At 51.1% G+C, this 17430-nt stretch overlaps 2 protein-coding genes across 2 annotated transcripts in view; one reads left to right on the top strand and one right to left on the bottom strand.

Moving 5' to 3' along the window:
* Positions 1-17430, bottom strand: part of Rps16-ps2 (ribosomal protein S16, pseudogene 2) — a 40574-nt gene that overhangs the window by 22495 nt on the left and 649 nt on the right. The gene's annotated exons all lie outside the window — the stretch shown is intronic.
* Positions 4336-16718, top strand: LOC147999727 (uncharacterized). Its single transcript, XM_087593649.1, has 4 exons — positions 4336-4348; positions 5479-6626; positions 6884-7170; positions 14066-16718. The coding sequence occupies exons 1-2, from the start codon at positions 4336-4338 to the stop codon at positions 6429-6431; spliced, it is 966 nt and encodes a 321-aa protein (XP_087449775.1). The 3' UTR covers positions 6432-6626; positions 6884-7170; positions 14066-16718.

Raw genomic sequence — 17430 nt, 5'->3', positions numbered from 1 at the left:
GCCTTGTTTGAGGCATTAAGTTTCAGCAGTTATTCACAGACATATATAAATGGTTTCGTATTATAGATGTCAGTGAATGAAATGGGCTAATATAACAGGGCGGTGTAACACAGGAACTGGAACTTATTTTGGATGATGTGGTCCAGGATCTGATAGAGGAAGATGCTCCACAGAGCAGAAAGAGTACGTGCAAAGGCCCTGAGGCAGGAACTATTTCGTGGGAGTAAAGCTGGAGGATCTGGAACTGGGGGAACATAGAATAGAGGCTCAGCAGAGAGAGGTACAAGGGGGTGCTCAGGTCCTTCAGAATGGTGTACCTTGAATTCTAATTACTCTAAAAACCCCATTGGAGGTTTTCAATAGGCATATTGATCCACACAGCAACTGCTCTGTAAGGGCTTACTGTTAACGTTATTAATACGAAGCTTAGCGAGGAATAGCAATTTGTCCAAGATCAGAGTCCTGTCCCAGAGCCCATTCTTCTCTGCCTTCCTTTCCCCCTAAGGAGCCATGTGGATCAGCCCCAAGCCGGCTGCGAGGAGGTGAGGACGGCTTCTCTTCCCTCCTTCCCCCTCCTTCCCTCCGGCCATTTCCCGTGCTCCGGGCGCCCGCGCCCCAATTAGCCAGCGAGGCTGACTGCCTCGGCTCCGAATGACAGACACCTCCTGTCACCCCCTGACGGGCGAGGAGATTAACTCAGAGAGGCGCCGGCTGGAAGGGACGACAGGGAAGGAAAGAAGGGGGAGGGAATGACCAAGCCTCCCCCTACCAAAGGCGCTTTGTAAGGAAGGGGTGTGGGCTAAGGAGATCTGACCCTGTAAGAAGAGCTCCGACTGGCTGGGGAGGGCCACCCCACTCTCCTGATTGGGTGCTCCAAGCTGCAGCCGCCACTGCCTCAACTTCCATTTCGCTCTTCTCCCAGGGCGGGGACTTTGACGTTTCACAGCTGAGCCCTCAGCTTCAAACATCATAACTATCTGTGGGCTTTGAGGGAGGTGTGATGGGTAACACCTGTAATCCCAATTTTGGGGAAATGAAGGCAGGAAGATCAGGGGTTAAGGGTTATCCCAGGCTACATAAGGAGTTTGAGTCCAGCCTGGGCTATAAGATCCTACCTCAAACAAACAACAAACAAACGAAAAGCACAAAACAAAATCAGTGTATTGTCCGTATTGAGTATTTTTATGCAGATTCATTTAATTATTGTTGTTGGGTATTTTTGGTTTTTTCAAGACAGTTTGTTTATCCCTGGCTACCCTAAAACTATGTAGACCAGGCTGGCCTCACACTAACAGAGATCTGCCTGCCTCTGCCTCCCAAGTGCTGGGATTAAAAGTGTGTACTGTCACTTCCTGGGTCATTTAATCTCCTTAACACCCACATTTGACCATGTTTGGGGGGTATATGATATTGGGGATTGAACCCAGGGCCTTGGGTAACCTAGGCAACTGTTCCTTACCAATGAGCTACATCCTCAGGCCCAATACTTTTTATTTTTCAGTTATAAGTGTATCAGATGTGTATGGAGCAGTCTGTGCTCTGGATCAAACAGCTAAGTCTGGCCCAGAACTGTGTAGCTTATGCTGGCCTTGAATTCCTGATCATTCTACCTCTACCTCAAGAGTTAGGATTACAGGAAGTCATGATTCTGACTGGCTTTGCTTATTTTTATAATGTGGGGGTTCTCACTATTGCCCAGGCTGACCCTAAAATACTGTGCTCAAGGGATCTTCTGCTTCAAGGACTCTTCTAGTAGTTTGGATGGTAGGCCTGCAACTTGAGGCCCAGGGATAACATCTTCAAACAAGACTAGTTGTGCCAGCTCTCAGGGAGCTGAGGGAGATCACGAGTTCAAGCCCAGCTTAGACTACATAGGAAGATCTTTTCTTAAAATATAGTAAAGGACAGGACACTAGAGGCAGGGACTAATTTCAAAGATTTTATGACAACAAGGAGTATGATTCAATAGGTAAAGATGCTTGCCCTACCATGCCTGACACCTTAAGTTTGATTCTTATGACCCAAAAGTGGAAGGAAAGAACCACGTCCCCAAAGTGGTCCCCTGACCTCTGCATGGACTGGAATGTGAACCAAGACTGTCTAATGCCTACACTGAGCTACTGACTACAGATTAGTGCCAATTGTGTTATCTGTGGCACAGAAGACAGCCCACAGCACTTAGGAATCTGGACTATGGGACTATGATGTAGAAGGCCCCTGAAAAGGGTATGTATGTATGTGTGTGTGTGTGTGTGTATGTATGTATGTATGTATGTATGTATGTATGTATGTATGTATGTGTCTATCTTGTGGACCATTCTACTCTGGAACTGGTGGTGATCTTCCTAATTCTCCTGAGTGCTTGAACAGAGCATAGTCAGCAAAGCTGTTGTAGGCATAGACACGGAGTGTCAGGGTTGTGTGAGAAGTTCCAGGTAACTCTCAAGAGAATGCAGCCCAGAGAGAAGGAAGGAACAGAGGGCAGTGAGCCTTCCGGAGAAGGGCTGACAAGCTGGGCTCCCACACCCATGTCTGGCTGGTCAGTGGAGAATGAGGAGAGAAAGGCAGTCCACTTCCAGGCAGAAACACATAGATAAAGACTTGGAGGGAGAACTGGGCAAGGCCTGTACAATCTTGGCAGATCCTTGGGCTACAAATGCAGAACTCTAACACACATAGCTCAAACAAAATGCCAACCAACTGGCTCACTCCAAGGTTAAAGAATACTTCTTAAGGTACTGCAGATGCAGTCCCTAAAGCCGTATGCCAGTGTGCTACCACTGAGCTACACCAGCCCACGGTCTTTTCTTCGCTGGCTTATTGGACAGCGCTCTTCCAACTGCTGATGCTGGACCCTGGTGTGTTGGCTCACACCTGTAATGGTAGCATTTGTTGGGCAGAGTCAAATGGATGAGTATTTCAAGGACATCCTAAGCTGTATATCAAGTTTGAGGCCAGCCTGGGTGGCATGAGATCCTGTCTGGGAAAAAAAGTAAAAAATAAATCAAGGCAGTGGTCCCCAAATCCCCAACTGCTAGATCAGAGAACTCCCTCAACTAAAGCCTTGGTGTTGAGCCTGATTGGCTAGACCCAAGTCACATATCTATTTCAGAACAAACCAGTGTGGCCCAGAATCAGAGGTGGGAAGAACCCCCTAGAGCCCAAGGAAATGGGTGAGAAAAGTCCCTTTTCTGGGACCTCCCTTCACAGTTCCAATGTGGATTAAATTCCATATGAGATGGGGTTTGTTCTCCTCCACCAAGAGTGATGACGTAGAAGTGAGAGCTGGGTAGGGGCACGCCAGCAGTCTCAGTCCATATGGGTGTGTATGTACATATGTGTGTATATGCATGTATGCATGCAAGTATGATATGCACATGCAGAATGTATACACGTGGAGGCACTAGGTGCCTGTCAATGACAGCCTACCTCAGTCTCATGGCCAGACCCTGGACCTTGCATGACTCCTCCACCTGCAAGCTGAGGACCTCATACTGTTTCTCAGAGCTCAGTTCCTAGGTAACATCTATAGCCCACCTCTATGAGAGGATGCTGTAGGAAGGCTCTCAAGTTACAAAGTTCGATGAGGGCCCAGCTGATGGTTTCATCCATTCTCAACTCTTTCCTCTCCGTTTATGCCCTTTACACAGTGTTACCAGCCTTGACTGGAGCCCAAGAAGGCCAGTCTTCCAAGAGGAAGACCATGGCCAAGTGCACCCCACCTTTTAGCCAGGAGTTAGGCACAGCTGTCAGTTTTAGGAAGCAGAGCAGTCAGGGCCAGCCTCAGGGGATCAGCTTGCAGGCCCACCCAGAGTTAATGATGTTGGGCTCACCAGGACAGCGGAGACCTTCCTGCAATTCTGCTCCTCCTTAGCATCTGGATAGTAAAAATGACATATTTAAATTCTGTGTTAGCTGTGTGGACCTAAGGCTTGCTCTCTTCAGCCTCGGCATTCCCATCTGTGAAATAGGGATAACCCAAGGATGGTTACTAAAGAGTAGTGCCATAGTGTTGAGATAGTGCACAGCAGGTGCTGGCTATGCTCCTGCAGCAGCAACTCCTCCTTAAAGAGGCAGTTGTTGCTGTGATTTCTCTGAGACTACCCCTTAGCCTGCAGTTCTAGGTGGTCCTTTCAGGACCTCAGTTTCTCCACTTGTCCTTCCAGCTTTCACGCTCATGGAGTGGGTGACTAGGATGATCTCACTGAAGGGAGGACCCCTCCCACATGGGTCAGTCCATGGGGGGGCAGGCGACAGTGCCCAACCAACATTTTCACCAGGCTGGGCAGGCAGCGCCAGGCAGGCGGGAGCTGGTCAGGTTTTTAATTGAACGCGATGCAAATGAAATGTAAATACCATGCAAATAAGCTCTTGCCAGGAGGTGCTGGGCTGAGAGTAGAGGGAGCAGGGAGGGGACTGCTGAGCCGCGATCCCTTCTTCGGGGGTAGGGGTCTCGTTCCTTTGACTGTCCACCCTCCCACCTCCAGTGTTGACCATCCGGCCTGGTCATTTCAGAAGGCAACAGAAATACTTTGTCCCCCTGCAGCTCCCTCCAGACTCACTCCCTAACCCTGTTTCTCTTGGTGGTGATAGTGGTGTGCTCTAAGGAGAAGCAAGGGACCTCGTGGGTAGGGTGAGGTTGACACAGTCACACACAGTCATACGGTAAGACACAACCAATGAAACAGACAAGCATGTGGAAACCATTCCCTCCCCAGGCCCTACAACCCTGAGGCTCACTTGGACACTGACAGTCATACATAAATATACTCAAGTGCACATTTAGTCACACGCAGTGACAAACCCCATCACAGAGGCAAGTATGTACGCACACACTGCCATGTCATGAGGACTGCAAACGGAAGTCCCTGTGCTGGCTGGAGGGAGCTGGGTGTGGGGGTGTAGGAGAGACACCCTGTGTGGTCAGAGCCTGGTGGCCTGAGGACGGCCAGACAGCCAGTAGGGGGATTTTCAGGGTGGCCTGGGCTCTTTGCCCAGCCCCCATCCCAACTCATGACCAAACCCCAGAACTCACGGTCATGAGATCCCAGGTGCTAGATGTGGAGTTTCTCTATGGCCCCACAGCCTCTACTTCTGAGACAGCCATCTTTTAGGGAAGTCAGGCCCAGGATGACAGAGTCACCTTCCCAAGGGCTAGGGGATGTGGTGTAGAGGAAGTGGGGATTAGGGGTGGGGATAAGCAGTGTGGCAAAGCTATTCACCCTTCACTTCTGAGGGTGGTCCCATCCCCCTTTCCGAGGTGACTCACGACCTACATTTAACTCTCATTAGCGCTTCTAAGCCCAGCTGGAGGGACAACCGCCAACTTCCCCCAGCAGACAGGGAGCTCTGGGTGGGCCGCCCTCGCAGCCTCAGTTTCCCCCTAGGGGCCTGGCCCAGGGACAAGAACTGCGTGGGAAGCAGTGCTCACAGTCCCTTTGGCCTTGGCAAGGGCTGTCCTCCAAACCAAGGAATGAGGCACTGGGTGTGGCCTCTTCCAGGAACCACCCTCCCCAGACCCTTCCGGAGGCGTTGCAGCTTCATACAGCCCTAGCCTAGAGCTTGGCCCAGAGGCCACGACGGGAAGAAGAGGAGGAGGTGGCGGCAGCCTCAGTCCCAAGGGGCCGAAGTTACTGGGGATCTCGCTGCCAGTGCTTCTCCGACACCCAGCTGTATGCAGGCCAGGAAAGGGTAGACTGAAACTGGCCGGGAATCCATGGGAGCCCCGGCCTCAGTGGCTCCCAGTGCACCCGGCACCGTGCGAGGGCCGGCCACCTCGGGAGGCCCAGTTGCACTCGCCTCGTCGCCGCCCTCCCCCTCCACGGTTCTGTGGGAAGAAGGCAGCTGGGGCGGGGGTGGCCGCGGGAGCGTCTTGCCCGTGTGATCGTGCCGAGCGGGGAACTCGGGGCCATGTGGGAAAGACATTAGTGCCGGCCGCCCTGCCAGCCAGGAATGCGCCCCCCGCTCCGCAGTCGCCGCCTGCCTGGCCCAGAAATGGTGACTCACACGCTCCGCGTTCCCACCCCCTCGGCGCGCACCCTGAACAGCCCACCAAAGGCCTGGCCAACGCTCTCAGCCTCCTTGCCTCGGATGCTGCGGGCCGGCTACCTGCCTCGCCCAGCTTCCACTGTGCCAGGGTCGGGGAAATCAGGAGCCACAAAGTTCCTCCAGGGCGTCCTGGGACGCACACGCCTCCCCCTCCACACAGGCTTGCCTGTTCTGGGCTTGCTCGGAATAGCCACCCCCTAGGGACTTATTACCCAGGGCTGCCTCTCTCACGGCGGAAACATTCACCCGGGATCCCCACATTCAGCACAAAGCCAGGAACACAGGGTAGATTAATAACCAGGAGCCAGTGCAACATCAGGAAACAGGATCCTTGCGTGGGAGGACTGTCCCAGATCGACCTACCTCAACCTCATAATGCATGACTGTGGACCCTTACTCCCTTGCTCTATCCCAGCTTTGATCAACCCGTAGTAACCATTCCCTGTAGCCTATCGTGGAAGGCCTTAGTCCTCGGCTAGGAGCCAGCCGCTGAGAACTATCTTGATGATTTGGGTGATACAAGTAATCAAAGCTATTTAACAAACTATGTGACCTTACTCCTGGCTAGCTCAAGACAAGTATGTATGCATATATGTATGTGTGCAAGCATGTATGCGCGTGGTTTTGTAGATTCGGTGACTCTTGTAACCCAGGCTGGCCTGTGACTAGCAGAGAATGTCCTTGAATTTCTTAATCTTCTTGCCTCCACCTCCTCTGGAGTGCTGGGTTTACAGACTAAGGTTGGTTGGGGACTCGATGCAGGGTTTCCCAGTCACTAACATGCACTCTCCCAACTGAGCTGCATCTCACGCCCGGCTCTCGTTTTGTTTTTCAGACAGGCTGGCCTGGAGTTGCGTGATCCTCCCCAGAGCTGTGGGGACCATGTTGCTCTCACCTCTTTCACAGATGAAGAAACACGAGAACTCTAGGAAGAGAACCTGGGTCCGTATTCAGGGCTGTGAACACCCATGCCCTCCATGTGTAGATAGGATGCAGGAGCGCCCTGTTTCCCCACCTGCTGGACCTGTAAGACCAAACCGGGTCCCTTTGCCTCTGCTACCCTCTTCAGAAACCCTCAACCAGCCGCCACCCAAGGCCACCTCTCATAACTTTTAATAAGAGGTAATAGCACCAAGCAGCAGGCATCAGCTTCATTTTTAATTATCTAATTTACATTTAATCTTCTCCATCAATGTGAAGCAGTTTATTAATGTTTTACCTAAGAGCACCCTTCCACGGTCTAAAAACGCATTCACAAAACTACTGGGCATTGGCTCCCTTGGAAAGAATGCTCTAGTTCAGAGTGGATTCCAGCCTGGGTCTCGGGCCACAACAGTTAACAACCAACAGTTAGTTCCTTGCCCTAGAATAGACACCCCAGAATCCTTTCAAAACATGTCTCAGGGGCTGGGGATTTAGCTCAGTGGTAGAGCGCTTACCTAGGAAGCGCAAGGCCCTGGGTTCGGTCCCCAGCTCCGAAAAAAAGAACCAAAAAAAAAAACATGTTTCTTCCCCGCCAGCTGCCTCCAGAAATCCAGATTGTGTGCCATGTTTACAGGACTTGAATCTTTGTACCTACTTCTTTTTCTTTCTGATTCTTCCTCTTCCTCCTCCCACTTTTCCTCTTTCTCCTCTTCTAATTTTTTTTTCTTTTCTTTTTTTCGGAGCTGGGGACCGAACCCAGGGCCTTGTGCTTGCGAGGCAAGCGCTCTACCACTGAGCCAAATCCCCAACCCCTCCTCTTCTAATTTTTGAAGACAGGGTTTTTACTGTGTAGACCAGACTCACAGAGATCCCCCTGCCTCTGCTTCTTGAGTGTAAGGAGTCCAGCAATCCTTTCCAGTTCAGTAGGTATGCAGAGAAGGGTGCTCTGACTCAGGGCTCAGCCGCTTAGAGAGCATGGGAGCTTCGAGGGCCTTAGAGATGACTGCCGCCGGGTCCTTGAACTCTCATCCGAGCCTCTGCATTTTCTATGCAGCTTCTTTTTTTTTTTTCATAAAACGGACAGCTGAGGCTCAGAGAAGTCAAAAGACTACTCCAAAATCACACAGCAAATTGAGGTCAGAATCCATATTTTGGTTTCGCCCAGAGTGGGGACTTTGGAAAGCTCAGACAGAGCACTGTGTGATTTAAGTTCAGACAGCTCCCTGGAGTAAGGTCCAGGCTGGGTCTGGGTGAGTGCAAGTGTGTGTGTGTGTGTGTGTGTGTGTGTGTGTGTGTGTGTACGCATGCGTGCGTGCGTGCGTTGCTGGGAGTGAGGGGCGGGTGGATGGGGTGTCTAGGGAGCTGCAGCCGCCGCCTTCTTGGTATTTTTAGCCTTGAGAATGAGCTGAGCTCAGGGCTCTGAGCTCTGGTTGTTGTTGGCAGTGAGAGAAATAGGAAGGTCCCCACCAACCTTCCCTCTCACCACCAACCTAAGGCTGAGTCAAGAGAGGATGAGTGAGCCTGGAAAAGTACAAGACTCTAGGGGCCCTGACGGTCGGCACGGTAGCTCATCCCCGTTCAGGTTTCTTTTCTTAATTTTGGTTTTTCCAGATGGGGTTTCTTTGTAGCCCTGGCTGTCCTAGAACTTGTTCTGTAGACCAGGTTGGCCTTGAATTCACAAAGGTCAACCTGCCTCTGCCTCCTGAGTACTAGGATTAAAGGCACATGCTACCACCACCCGGCTCTTTTTTGTTTTTTGTTTTTTCAAATTAAATCACATTGTTTGTTTGTTTGGGGGGCGGTGCATGCCACGACATCTGTGTGGAGGTCAGGGAACTTCCCAAACTTGCCTCTCTCCCTCCAGGATTTGGGTCCTAGGGATCAAACTGTTAGGCTTAGTGAGCACCCTTATATGCTGAACCATTTTTCTGGCCTCGGGTCATCCATCTTGCTAGTACCCTCTTCCCAAGAAGAAAGCCAAGCTGCTAGGAACAAGGACTCCTATTCCCCACCCCAGTACCATCAGCCTTCCTTGCTGTGAGCTCTAGGCCTGCTTTTGCCCATGCTAGGTCAGAAGTGTGGGGTTCCCATGACAACAGATGATAGTAGTAGGGGCTGCTGGCCTCAAGGTCAGAGGCGAAAGGGGTGTGGATAGAAGAGCAGAAAGGTAGCCTATGCGAGGATGGGCGAAGGTTGGAGAACTCTAAATTTAAAGCCCACTCAAGCCTTGGATGCCCTGGAAACGCCCAGAGCCAAGGTTGATTGCTGCTGGATTCTGCCACAGACCAACGAGGAAAGCTGGGCACAGGAAGGTCAGGCTGGCTAGGCCTTTGTTTGAAATCATGAAACCAGCTTGAGGGAGGGCTCAGATGGAAATCCTAGACCCTACCATTCAGTCTACCATTCTGCTGCTTCTACATTAGTATCTCTTGAGACACAGACATTTCTTTATTTTCATCCAGAAAGGGTCCTAAAGCCTTCCCAATTAGCCTGGTTAATCTGTCACTGGGATTCTTCCTAAGAGGACAGGTTACTTCCTGAACCTAAACCTTCTAACATGGAATGGAATGTTTTAGTTATCCCACAAGATTGCTGAAGTTTGAGAACCATGACTGGCTCCCACTGTCCCAAGGTAAACTTATATTCTCAACTTTGACATTAACCCTTGCCTGGGCTCCCACTAGCATGCTCTCACAACCCAAGGAGTTCCAAAGGCTCTCGTGAAAGTGTGGTTGGGAGAAGTGGTACATGCCTTTGATCCCAGCACTTGGGAGGCAAAGGTAGGCAGACTTCTAAGCTCAAAGCCAGCCTGATCATCCTATCTCAAAAAGTCAAAATCCTAAGGAATGATACCTGAGTTTGACCTTTGCCCTCCATGTGAACACACACGCACTGGTTCGTATCAAAGTGTATGCACGCACGCCAGCGTCATTCCCACACAAGAAAACGAAGCTTGACCCTTTGCTCATCTCCAGGTAAGCCATGCTTGTTCCTGCCTCTTGCCTCTTCCTTTCCACTCATATCTCTGTGTTCCGTGATGTGAGGGTGAGGGACAGTGCTCTCTCTGTCTCTGTAGCTCTATCAACAGGATCATGCTATGCTAAGGTCCAGCCTGACCTTGAACTTGCAGCAACCCTTTACTGGGTTTATAGGTATGTATCCTCACACGCAGCTAGTTGAGGGAGTTCTCAAGGACTTTTTACACAAGCTTTTCCTTCTGTTGTATCTTGGAGATGTGCTGTCGACTGAGGGGACTGGCAACACAAGGTTCAGATCCAAGAGTGCCTGACTGGGCTTTTCTCTTGTGTCTCCTTGGAGTCCCTTCTTGGTTCCCTTTGTTGCACCAACTCTTGGTAGTTGCCAGTTTATGGCACCAGAGTTGGGATCCTCAAGGTCAGATCTAACAGGTTTTGCTCTAGTCCCTTGTTTGCCGCAGCAATTCCCAGCACCACTTAGCAACTGATGTTCACCAGAGGCCGGCCCTGCCTGCTCACCACGGGGCTCTTTACCCAGGAAGCCCAGCAAAGCACACAAGTTAGTTCACCTAGAGGCATCTCTGTGGGGTCAGGGGACTCTTAGATGGAGGAAGGTAAGCAGAGGAAGGCAGGGGGCAACTCAGTCTAGCTTCTGGTCTAGCCCGAGTCCCACCTGCTGCAGTTGAAGATTAAAGTGGAGTGACTGGCTGAGAAGCCTGCACTTCTGTGTTTCTACCCAGGATGTCCCCTGTTCCCCATCTCTAGGCCATTCAGGGCGAGCGGGAGGGGCAGGCTGAGGAGCATAACCTCAGATCCACCACACCTTCCTTCGAGTTCCCCCTGTGAACAGGTCCTGGGGATGCCTCACTCGGCTCTACTTTGGGGGTACTGCCTGGCAGTAGGCAGGCAGGCCAGGGCTGCCTCCTCTCAGGGCTGCAGAGCTTGACTAAAACCAAGGAGACCACAGGATTACTGCTTGGTCCTCAGGGTCCCTGAGGCTACCCGGAAGAAACCAGAAAGGGCAAAAGGAACTTGGCCTCAGCTCCCAAAATCCTCCCATAAGTTAGAGTGTAGGGACTTTGAAAGACAGAGAAGGCAGAGCCCCTCCTGGGGGGTCATGGTGGTGGTGGTGGTGGTGGTGGTGGTGGTGGTGGTGGTGGTGGTGGTGGTGGTGGTGGTGTGTTGAGAGCTGGGTGCCCTTTTGATGGGGCCAGCTGCAGGGTGATTAATCTTGTGAGGCTTGAACGTCAACTCCCCCCCCACACACACACACTCCTACCCCCTAGCCTCCCAGGGCCAACCCCACCCGCACTGCCCCAGGAGTTAATCTCTGCTCCAGGGACTTCTCAGCGGCTCTTGCTGCTGCATTAATAATTCCGAGGAAGGGGGCTGGGGATTTAGCTCAGTGGTACAGCGCTTGCCTAGGAAGCGCAAGGCCCTGGGTTCGGTCCCCAGCTCCGAAAAAAAGAACCAAAAAAAAAAAAAAAATTCCGAGGAAGGCAGGAAGCTAAAAACGCAGTGTGTGTGGAGGGGATGGACAGCCTCCCCTGGGAAGGCTTTGTGACTAGCAGCCAGTAAGGAGTCACCCCAAAAGATGGAGCTAGTGTCCCCTTCAAGACCCAACCCTGAAGGGAGGTATGGGACACCCTAAACATTCCTTTCATATTCTTAGAGTCTATGCACCCCTGGTCTGTATCATAGTCCACAAGCTGAGCCCCAAATGCAGTTTGCAGTTTTGACAGCAGATGTCTCTGCTATTATGATTTATCAGAATGCTTAAGGTAAATAATGCACCACATATTTAGAGGAGAGGAGTGGGTAGTAGACCAGACATGAATAAGTGAGGAAGGAGGCTTTGGTGGAGCACCTGTCTGCCCTTGGTCTTCCATACCAACGCCCAAAGGCTGACCCAAGTCTCACCATAGGAAAGCAGACTGGAGTGATACTTGAAGCTACCAGCCCAGGCTGACCCCTGGGAGGGCAGGAGGAGACATAGCCTGTGGCTGGACCTGTCTTGCTGGACCCCTGCCAGGCCTGGGAGGCAGCCACCTGGGGAAGCGGCTGAGCCAGCCTCACACTTCAGCCGGGTTTCCATGGCTTCACTGTGTCCCTGCTCCCAAGGGCTCTGTCACCTTATCAACGGCTGCAGAACGGGCACTGCCCTTGCCCTCACCGTCACAGCGGCCACTCTTCTGGGCCCCCAGCAGCTGTGTGTCAATCCTATTTGTGGGTGGGGGGGCGGGGGTCCTTTAGGGTGAGGAAAGATGGGGGCTGTGTGGGCTCAGGTTATGCCTGTTTGCACTTCCAGAATTTCTCCTCTTGCTGTTCCTACTCCCTATGCAGTACTTCTGTTTTCTTTCTAAACCTTCCTGGACTTGTAAATGTTTGGTTAAAGAATTTTATGGGCTGGGTGTGGTAGTACATGCCTGTAATCCCAGCACTCAGAGGCTGAGGCAGGGGGATCCCACATGGGCTATATAGTGAAACCTCCATCTCAAACAAACAAATCCCCAGACTGGCTCCAGTGGGCAGTGCCTGTCAGGAGAGGTCAGCTTTGTTTCCTGACAAAGTCTGAAGCATAACCAGGTGATTAAGAGACCAGCTGTGTGACTTTGCATCCCCCCCCCCCCTCTCTCTCTCTGGGTCTAATTTTGCTATCTATAAAGTGCAGATATTTGATCAATGCCCTTCCCATGGTGTCCTGGGCATATGAATATAGTGAATTGGCCCAGTGCTTGGTTCACTGGTCACAAGCTCAGTGACCTGGGAGGCGGGAGGGTTTCATCACCACCTTCAGTATTTCTTACTGAGGGCTATGGGGACTGAACCCAATGCATTGTATATGCCTCTTTTTTTTGCTTTCTTTCTTTCTTTTTTTTTTTCTCAGAGCTGAGGACTGAACCCAGGGCCTTGCGCTTGCCTAGCTAAATTCCCAACCCCTGTAGATGCTTCTTAAGGCACTGAGCCACACTTGCTGCCCAAGGAGGCTCTTTTTAATAAATTTTCATGCATGGATAGTACTTCAATTGTGATAAGAACTCACACAGGAAAAAAGTACCCAAGAAGGGAAGATGGCTTTTATTTGACGCACAGGTTTGTGGTGAGACAGTGTCTTGGACATGAAGCTCAGGCTGTCCTTGAACTCCTGATCCCCTCACCTCCACCTTCCCAGGGCTAATTATAGGCATGCTCCACACATCTGTATCCACAGATGTTTCTCAACATACTTCTATGTGCTAGGTGCTAATGGTGCCCTTCATGAACTCGAGACTACAGCCTTGAACACATGCAGTCTCACCCAGAGTGACCAGTACTTCGATAGGGGAAGCATGGACACCTGAGCCTGTGGGGGGGGGGGTCAGGAGGGCTCGTGTGTGTGTGTGTGTGTGTGTGTGTGTGTGTGTGTGTGTGTGTGTGTGTGTGTGTGTGTTAGGGAAGGTGAGTTAGGATCATTCAGAAAGCAGATGTGTATCCTAGAGTCTGTTGTAGCCGGGGAGGACCTAGTCCACCTCTTCTTTGCCCCACTGCCTGGAATCTGAAGCCTGCTCCTGTCCTCTGCCTGAGGGGTAATTTAATGCTGTTGGGAGGTGGTAGGTCTCAAGCAGAGAAAACAGGTCCGGTTGGTACCCTGGCCAGCAATCTCAGGAGACCTTTCCATCCTTCCTGGAAAGCAGAGACCTCAAGGCAGATGTGGGTCCTTAGGAATAGGACACACCAGAGCTATGTGATTGTGGGGGACGACAAGGCTCTCTGTGCTCAGTTCCCATCTGCAAGGTGATGTGGTTGAGATCTATGTTTTTACCGTTGCCTGTTCTTTCCACAGCTTTTGCCTGGGGGCCAGGGAGGGCTGTACACAAATGACCTCCTTCTGTGTATCTCTGGCACCTGGGAGGGAGAGGGAGCTGGTAATGCAATCAGGTCAGACTCAAATGGCCTTGATACAACTGAGCCATGCAGATATCACATCTTTCTTTGTAGCAGTGTGAGCTAGGTTAAGCTGGGAGTGGAGGCTGAGCCTCAAATCTACCCCCAGGGTCCCTGCTGTGGGTCTTGGCACTAACTTGTGAGGTGACCTTGTCAAGTGCCCTACTCTAAACTCCTGGTTGTGTCTTCCCTAGGAATACAGAACAGAGGCAAGGGTACTTGTTCAACCAAGGTCATCTAACAAGAAGAAATATACGCAACATGGTGGCTGTGACACATCATGACCAGTACATAGAGAGGAACCCATATGTCCAGACTCCCAGGCCCCTGCCAACTCTTTTGGAGGCAGCTGGTCTTCCTCCCAAGAGAGCCAGAGCCTGGGTGCTGATTGCCGTCTTGCTTTTGGTGAGTCATGCAGTGTCCCTCGTCTATAAAATGGGTCATAAGCCCAATTCCGATGGTTTACCTCAGCCAAAGAAACATCAACCAACTCAAAACGGAATCCAGTCTGGACGGAAGGCTGAGCTTCCAGCTCGGCCATGTGCCAAAGGGAAGTTGGACCCTTCCAGAACCCAGATGCTGACCCACAATCACCCAGCACAGCCCCAGGAACTGTTGTGTTTCCTCCTTCCTGCACACCAAGCTCACAGCTCAGGGCCAGTCTGGAGCTCTGTGTGGACCCAGAGCACGGGACAGACTTGGAGGGGTGTGTGTGTGTGTGTGTGTGTGTATTGTGTGTTGTGTGTTGTGTGTGTGGTGTGTGTGTGCATGTGTGTGGTGTGTGTGTGTGTGTGCATGTGTGTGTGTAGTGTGTATTGGTGATGGTGGTTTCAGTGGGTAGGGACTAGGTCATACCAAGCTGCCATGGAAGAAGGGTCGCCTGCCTGGCAGGCACTGGACATTCGGGTTGAAATGGGAGGCCTTTGGCGGCCACAGAGAACAAAGGAGTCAGAGTTGCCAAGGTATTCTGTGGAGCTGAAGCCAGCAGTGAAAGGTCTGGGAGAGGGGCATTTCAGCTGTGGGAAAAGTCTCCCATCCTCCCATTCCCTGACACTAGCACCCAGTGCAGTCTGGGCTTCTGGACCACACTGGAGAATGAACTGTCTTGAGAACCCTGTGCTTTCTCTAGAGTTGTATAGCTGTCAGAGGCAAGGAGCAGGAACTGTTGTAGGAAGACACACAGACACACATGAACGGGTCTGTACCCCCTGGAATCCCATGGGCACACTGACACATGTATGTATACTACACATCCACAGCATTATGTAGGTAACATGCAGGGTTTCAACACAGTCGTCATCACACACATCACACACACACTCTCTGATGTCAGTCTCGGGGCCACGTGTATGAGTCATGGACACTTAGTATTGTGAAGTTTTGTCCCAGGGTCACATGCTATACAACAGTACCACAAACACAAAATCACTCGATGTTATTCAGTTGTAATTTGATATCAGCCTGGGTCTGCTACAGGACTGTACATGGTCACAGGATCAAACAATATCACTGAATATCCCAATGACATCATTCGTACATGAATCCGTGGCCACAGGACATCTTAAATGTCTTCCACATCATTTCAAGCCCACTTTCATGTCACATCCAATGGTACAGTCATGTTCCTGGACGCAGCCTCGTGAGGTTTTTCTGGGTTTTAAGTCTGTTTTTCCCTTTCCCTTTCTTGCACATGTTCATGTACACACACACACACACACACACACACACACACACACACAGTCTTTGTGTTACTGGATTTGTCTCTAGGAGTGTGCCTAGTCCCTCCACTCATACCTTGCCACCCTCAAATTTCATTCGATTGTTAGTAGGGATATAGGATGCTGGGGTGAAGGCTCCTAACCCAGAGGCCATACTTCCCATCCTGACAAGGGATGGAATGAACCATCCCCACTCCTCCAAGAGTATCCTTTGTCAGCAGGAGAGAGGTCTAAAGCAGAGATAAAGGGACAGGAGAAAAGACTGGTCACAATATGAGGATTCAAAGATCTGTAAAGACAGACTAGGTTTCTGGAGTTTGAGACCTTTAAACCAGATAGCCAAGAAGTAGGTTAATAGGCCATCTAGCGAGGGTCAGGACCATACGGTAGAGGTGGGTTATACGGCAGAAAAAGTCTTAGGGAGAATGCTAAGGTCAGGCCCACCCTTAAAGGCCTTTTGGAAGGGTCTGGTGAATTATTTTATTTTAAAGAAATGTCCACTGTGGGGCTAGGGAAGGTGGCTCTGCAGTTACAAATACTGCTCTTCTAGGGGAGAGTTCAATTTTCCGCATCCATAAGACGGCTTCTGTCTATAACAGGTCCCAGGACATCTGACATTCTTTGACCTCTACAGGTACTGGGCCCCCATGTGGAGCACAGACTACATTGGGGCAAAACACTCACATACATACATATACAGTAAAGTTCAATGGACGAAGAGTGGGAGTAGGCTATTGAATTGGGGAAAGCACACATTCAAAATCTTCGTTTTGAGACAAGGTCTTCCTACATAGCCATGGGAGTCCAGGAACTGTGGAGACCAGGTTGTCCTTGAACTCCTAAGAGATCGATCTTCCTCTCTACCTCCTGAGCCCTGGAATTAAAGGCACATCCCACAAGCCTTTTTTTTTTTTTTTTGAGCCAGTGCCTGATGTAGCTCAGGAAAACTTCACACTCACGAAAGCCTTTGGTTTCCCCATCCCCCAAGTGCTGGGATCAGGGGATGTAACCACTTTATCAGGTTGTTCTGTTTTAGACAGGGCTGTCCTTCTGTCTCAGCCTTCACAGCTGGGGTTACAGGTTGGTCTGTGTCACCAGAGCTGGCCCAAATATATTTTTTCTTAACCTATGTGTATGTGTGTGCTTATGTGCTGGTGACTGAAGAGGCCAGAAGAGGGTGTTGGATCCCCGAGAGCTAGAGTTACAGGTGGCTGTGAGCGGTACATGCTGGGAAACAGACTCTAGTCCTTTGCAAGAGCAGCAAGTACTCTTAACCAGTGAGTCATCTCTTCAGCCCTGTGAATGGTTTTAAAATAAGTTGCCATTGACCACTCACTGCTCAGTAAGAACCAAGCTCCACCTTCAGGACGGTGGTTCCTCCTTAACCATTTTCTGGGAGAGTATCACTTTCCAGGGCAAAGCAATCCCTTCCCTCTGCTTCCTTCGAAAACATTAGCTAGAGTCCACTTGCACTGTGCCCTCGGGTACATCAAGAGGCAGTAACTGGAAGTGAGGGGCTTTGAACCTTGGGTTTCTGCACTGTGGGGTGGGCTCAGGCCAACTGAGTCACAACATCCCTTCCCATTAAGGCTGGCACCAGAGCCACCCACCCCACACCTGGAGATGTGCCAGAGGGCCGGCCTAGGCCATCTGCAGTCTGTGTGCTGCCAGCAAGGCCTCTAGCCCAGTGCCCCCTGCTGGCCAGGCTCCCCACTCCCTCCTGAGCCCTCCCTTCCCCCGAGGTTCTGGAGGTGCTGCAGTTTGCCTTGTGCTGGAGTGAGGGTGCCCCCAGCTGTAACACCTCCCCCTGCTCCCTGCTGGACACCCCCCTTTTGCAGAGC

This window comes from Rattus norvegicus, chromosome 18, assembly GCF_021556685.1.
Source record: "Rattus norvegicus strain SHRSP/BbbUtx chromosome 18, alternate assembly SHRSP_T2T, whole genome shotgun sequence".
NCBI lineage: Eukaryota > Metazoa > Chordata > Mammalia > Rodentia > Muridae > Rattus > Rattus norvegicus.
The sequence above is the reverse complement of the archived record's forward strand: the minus strand, read 5'-3'. Positions and strand labels throughout refer to the sequence as shown.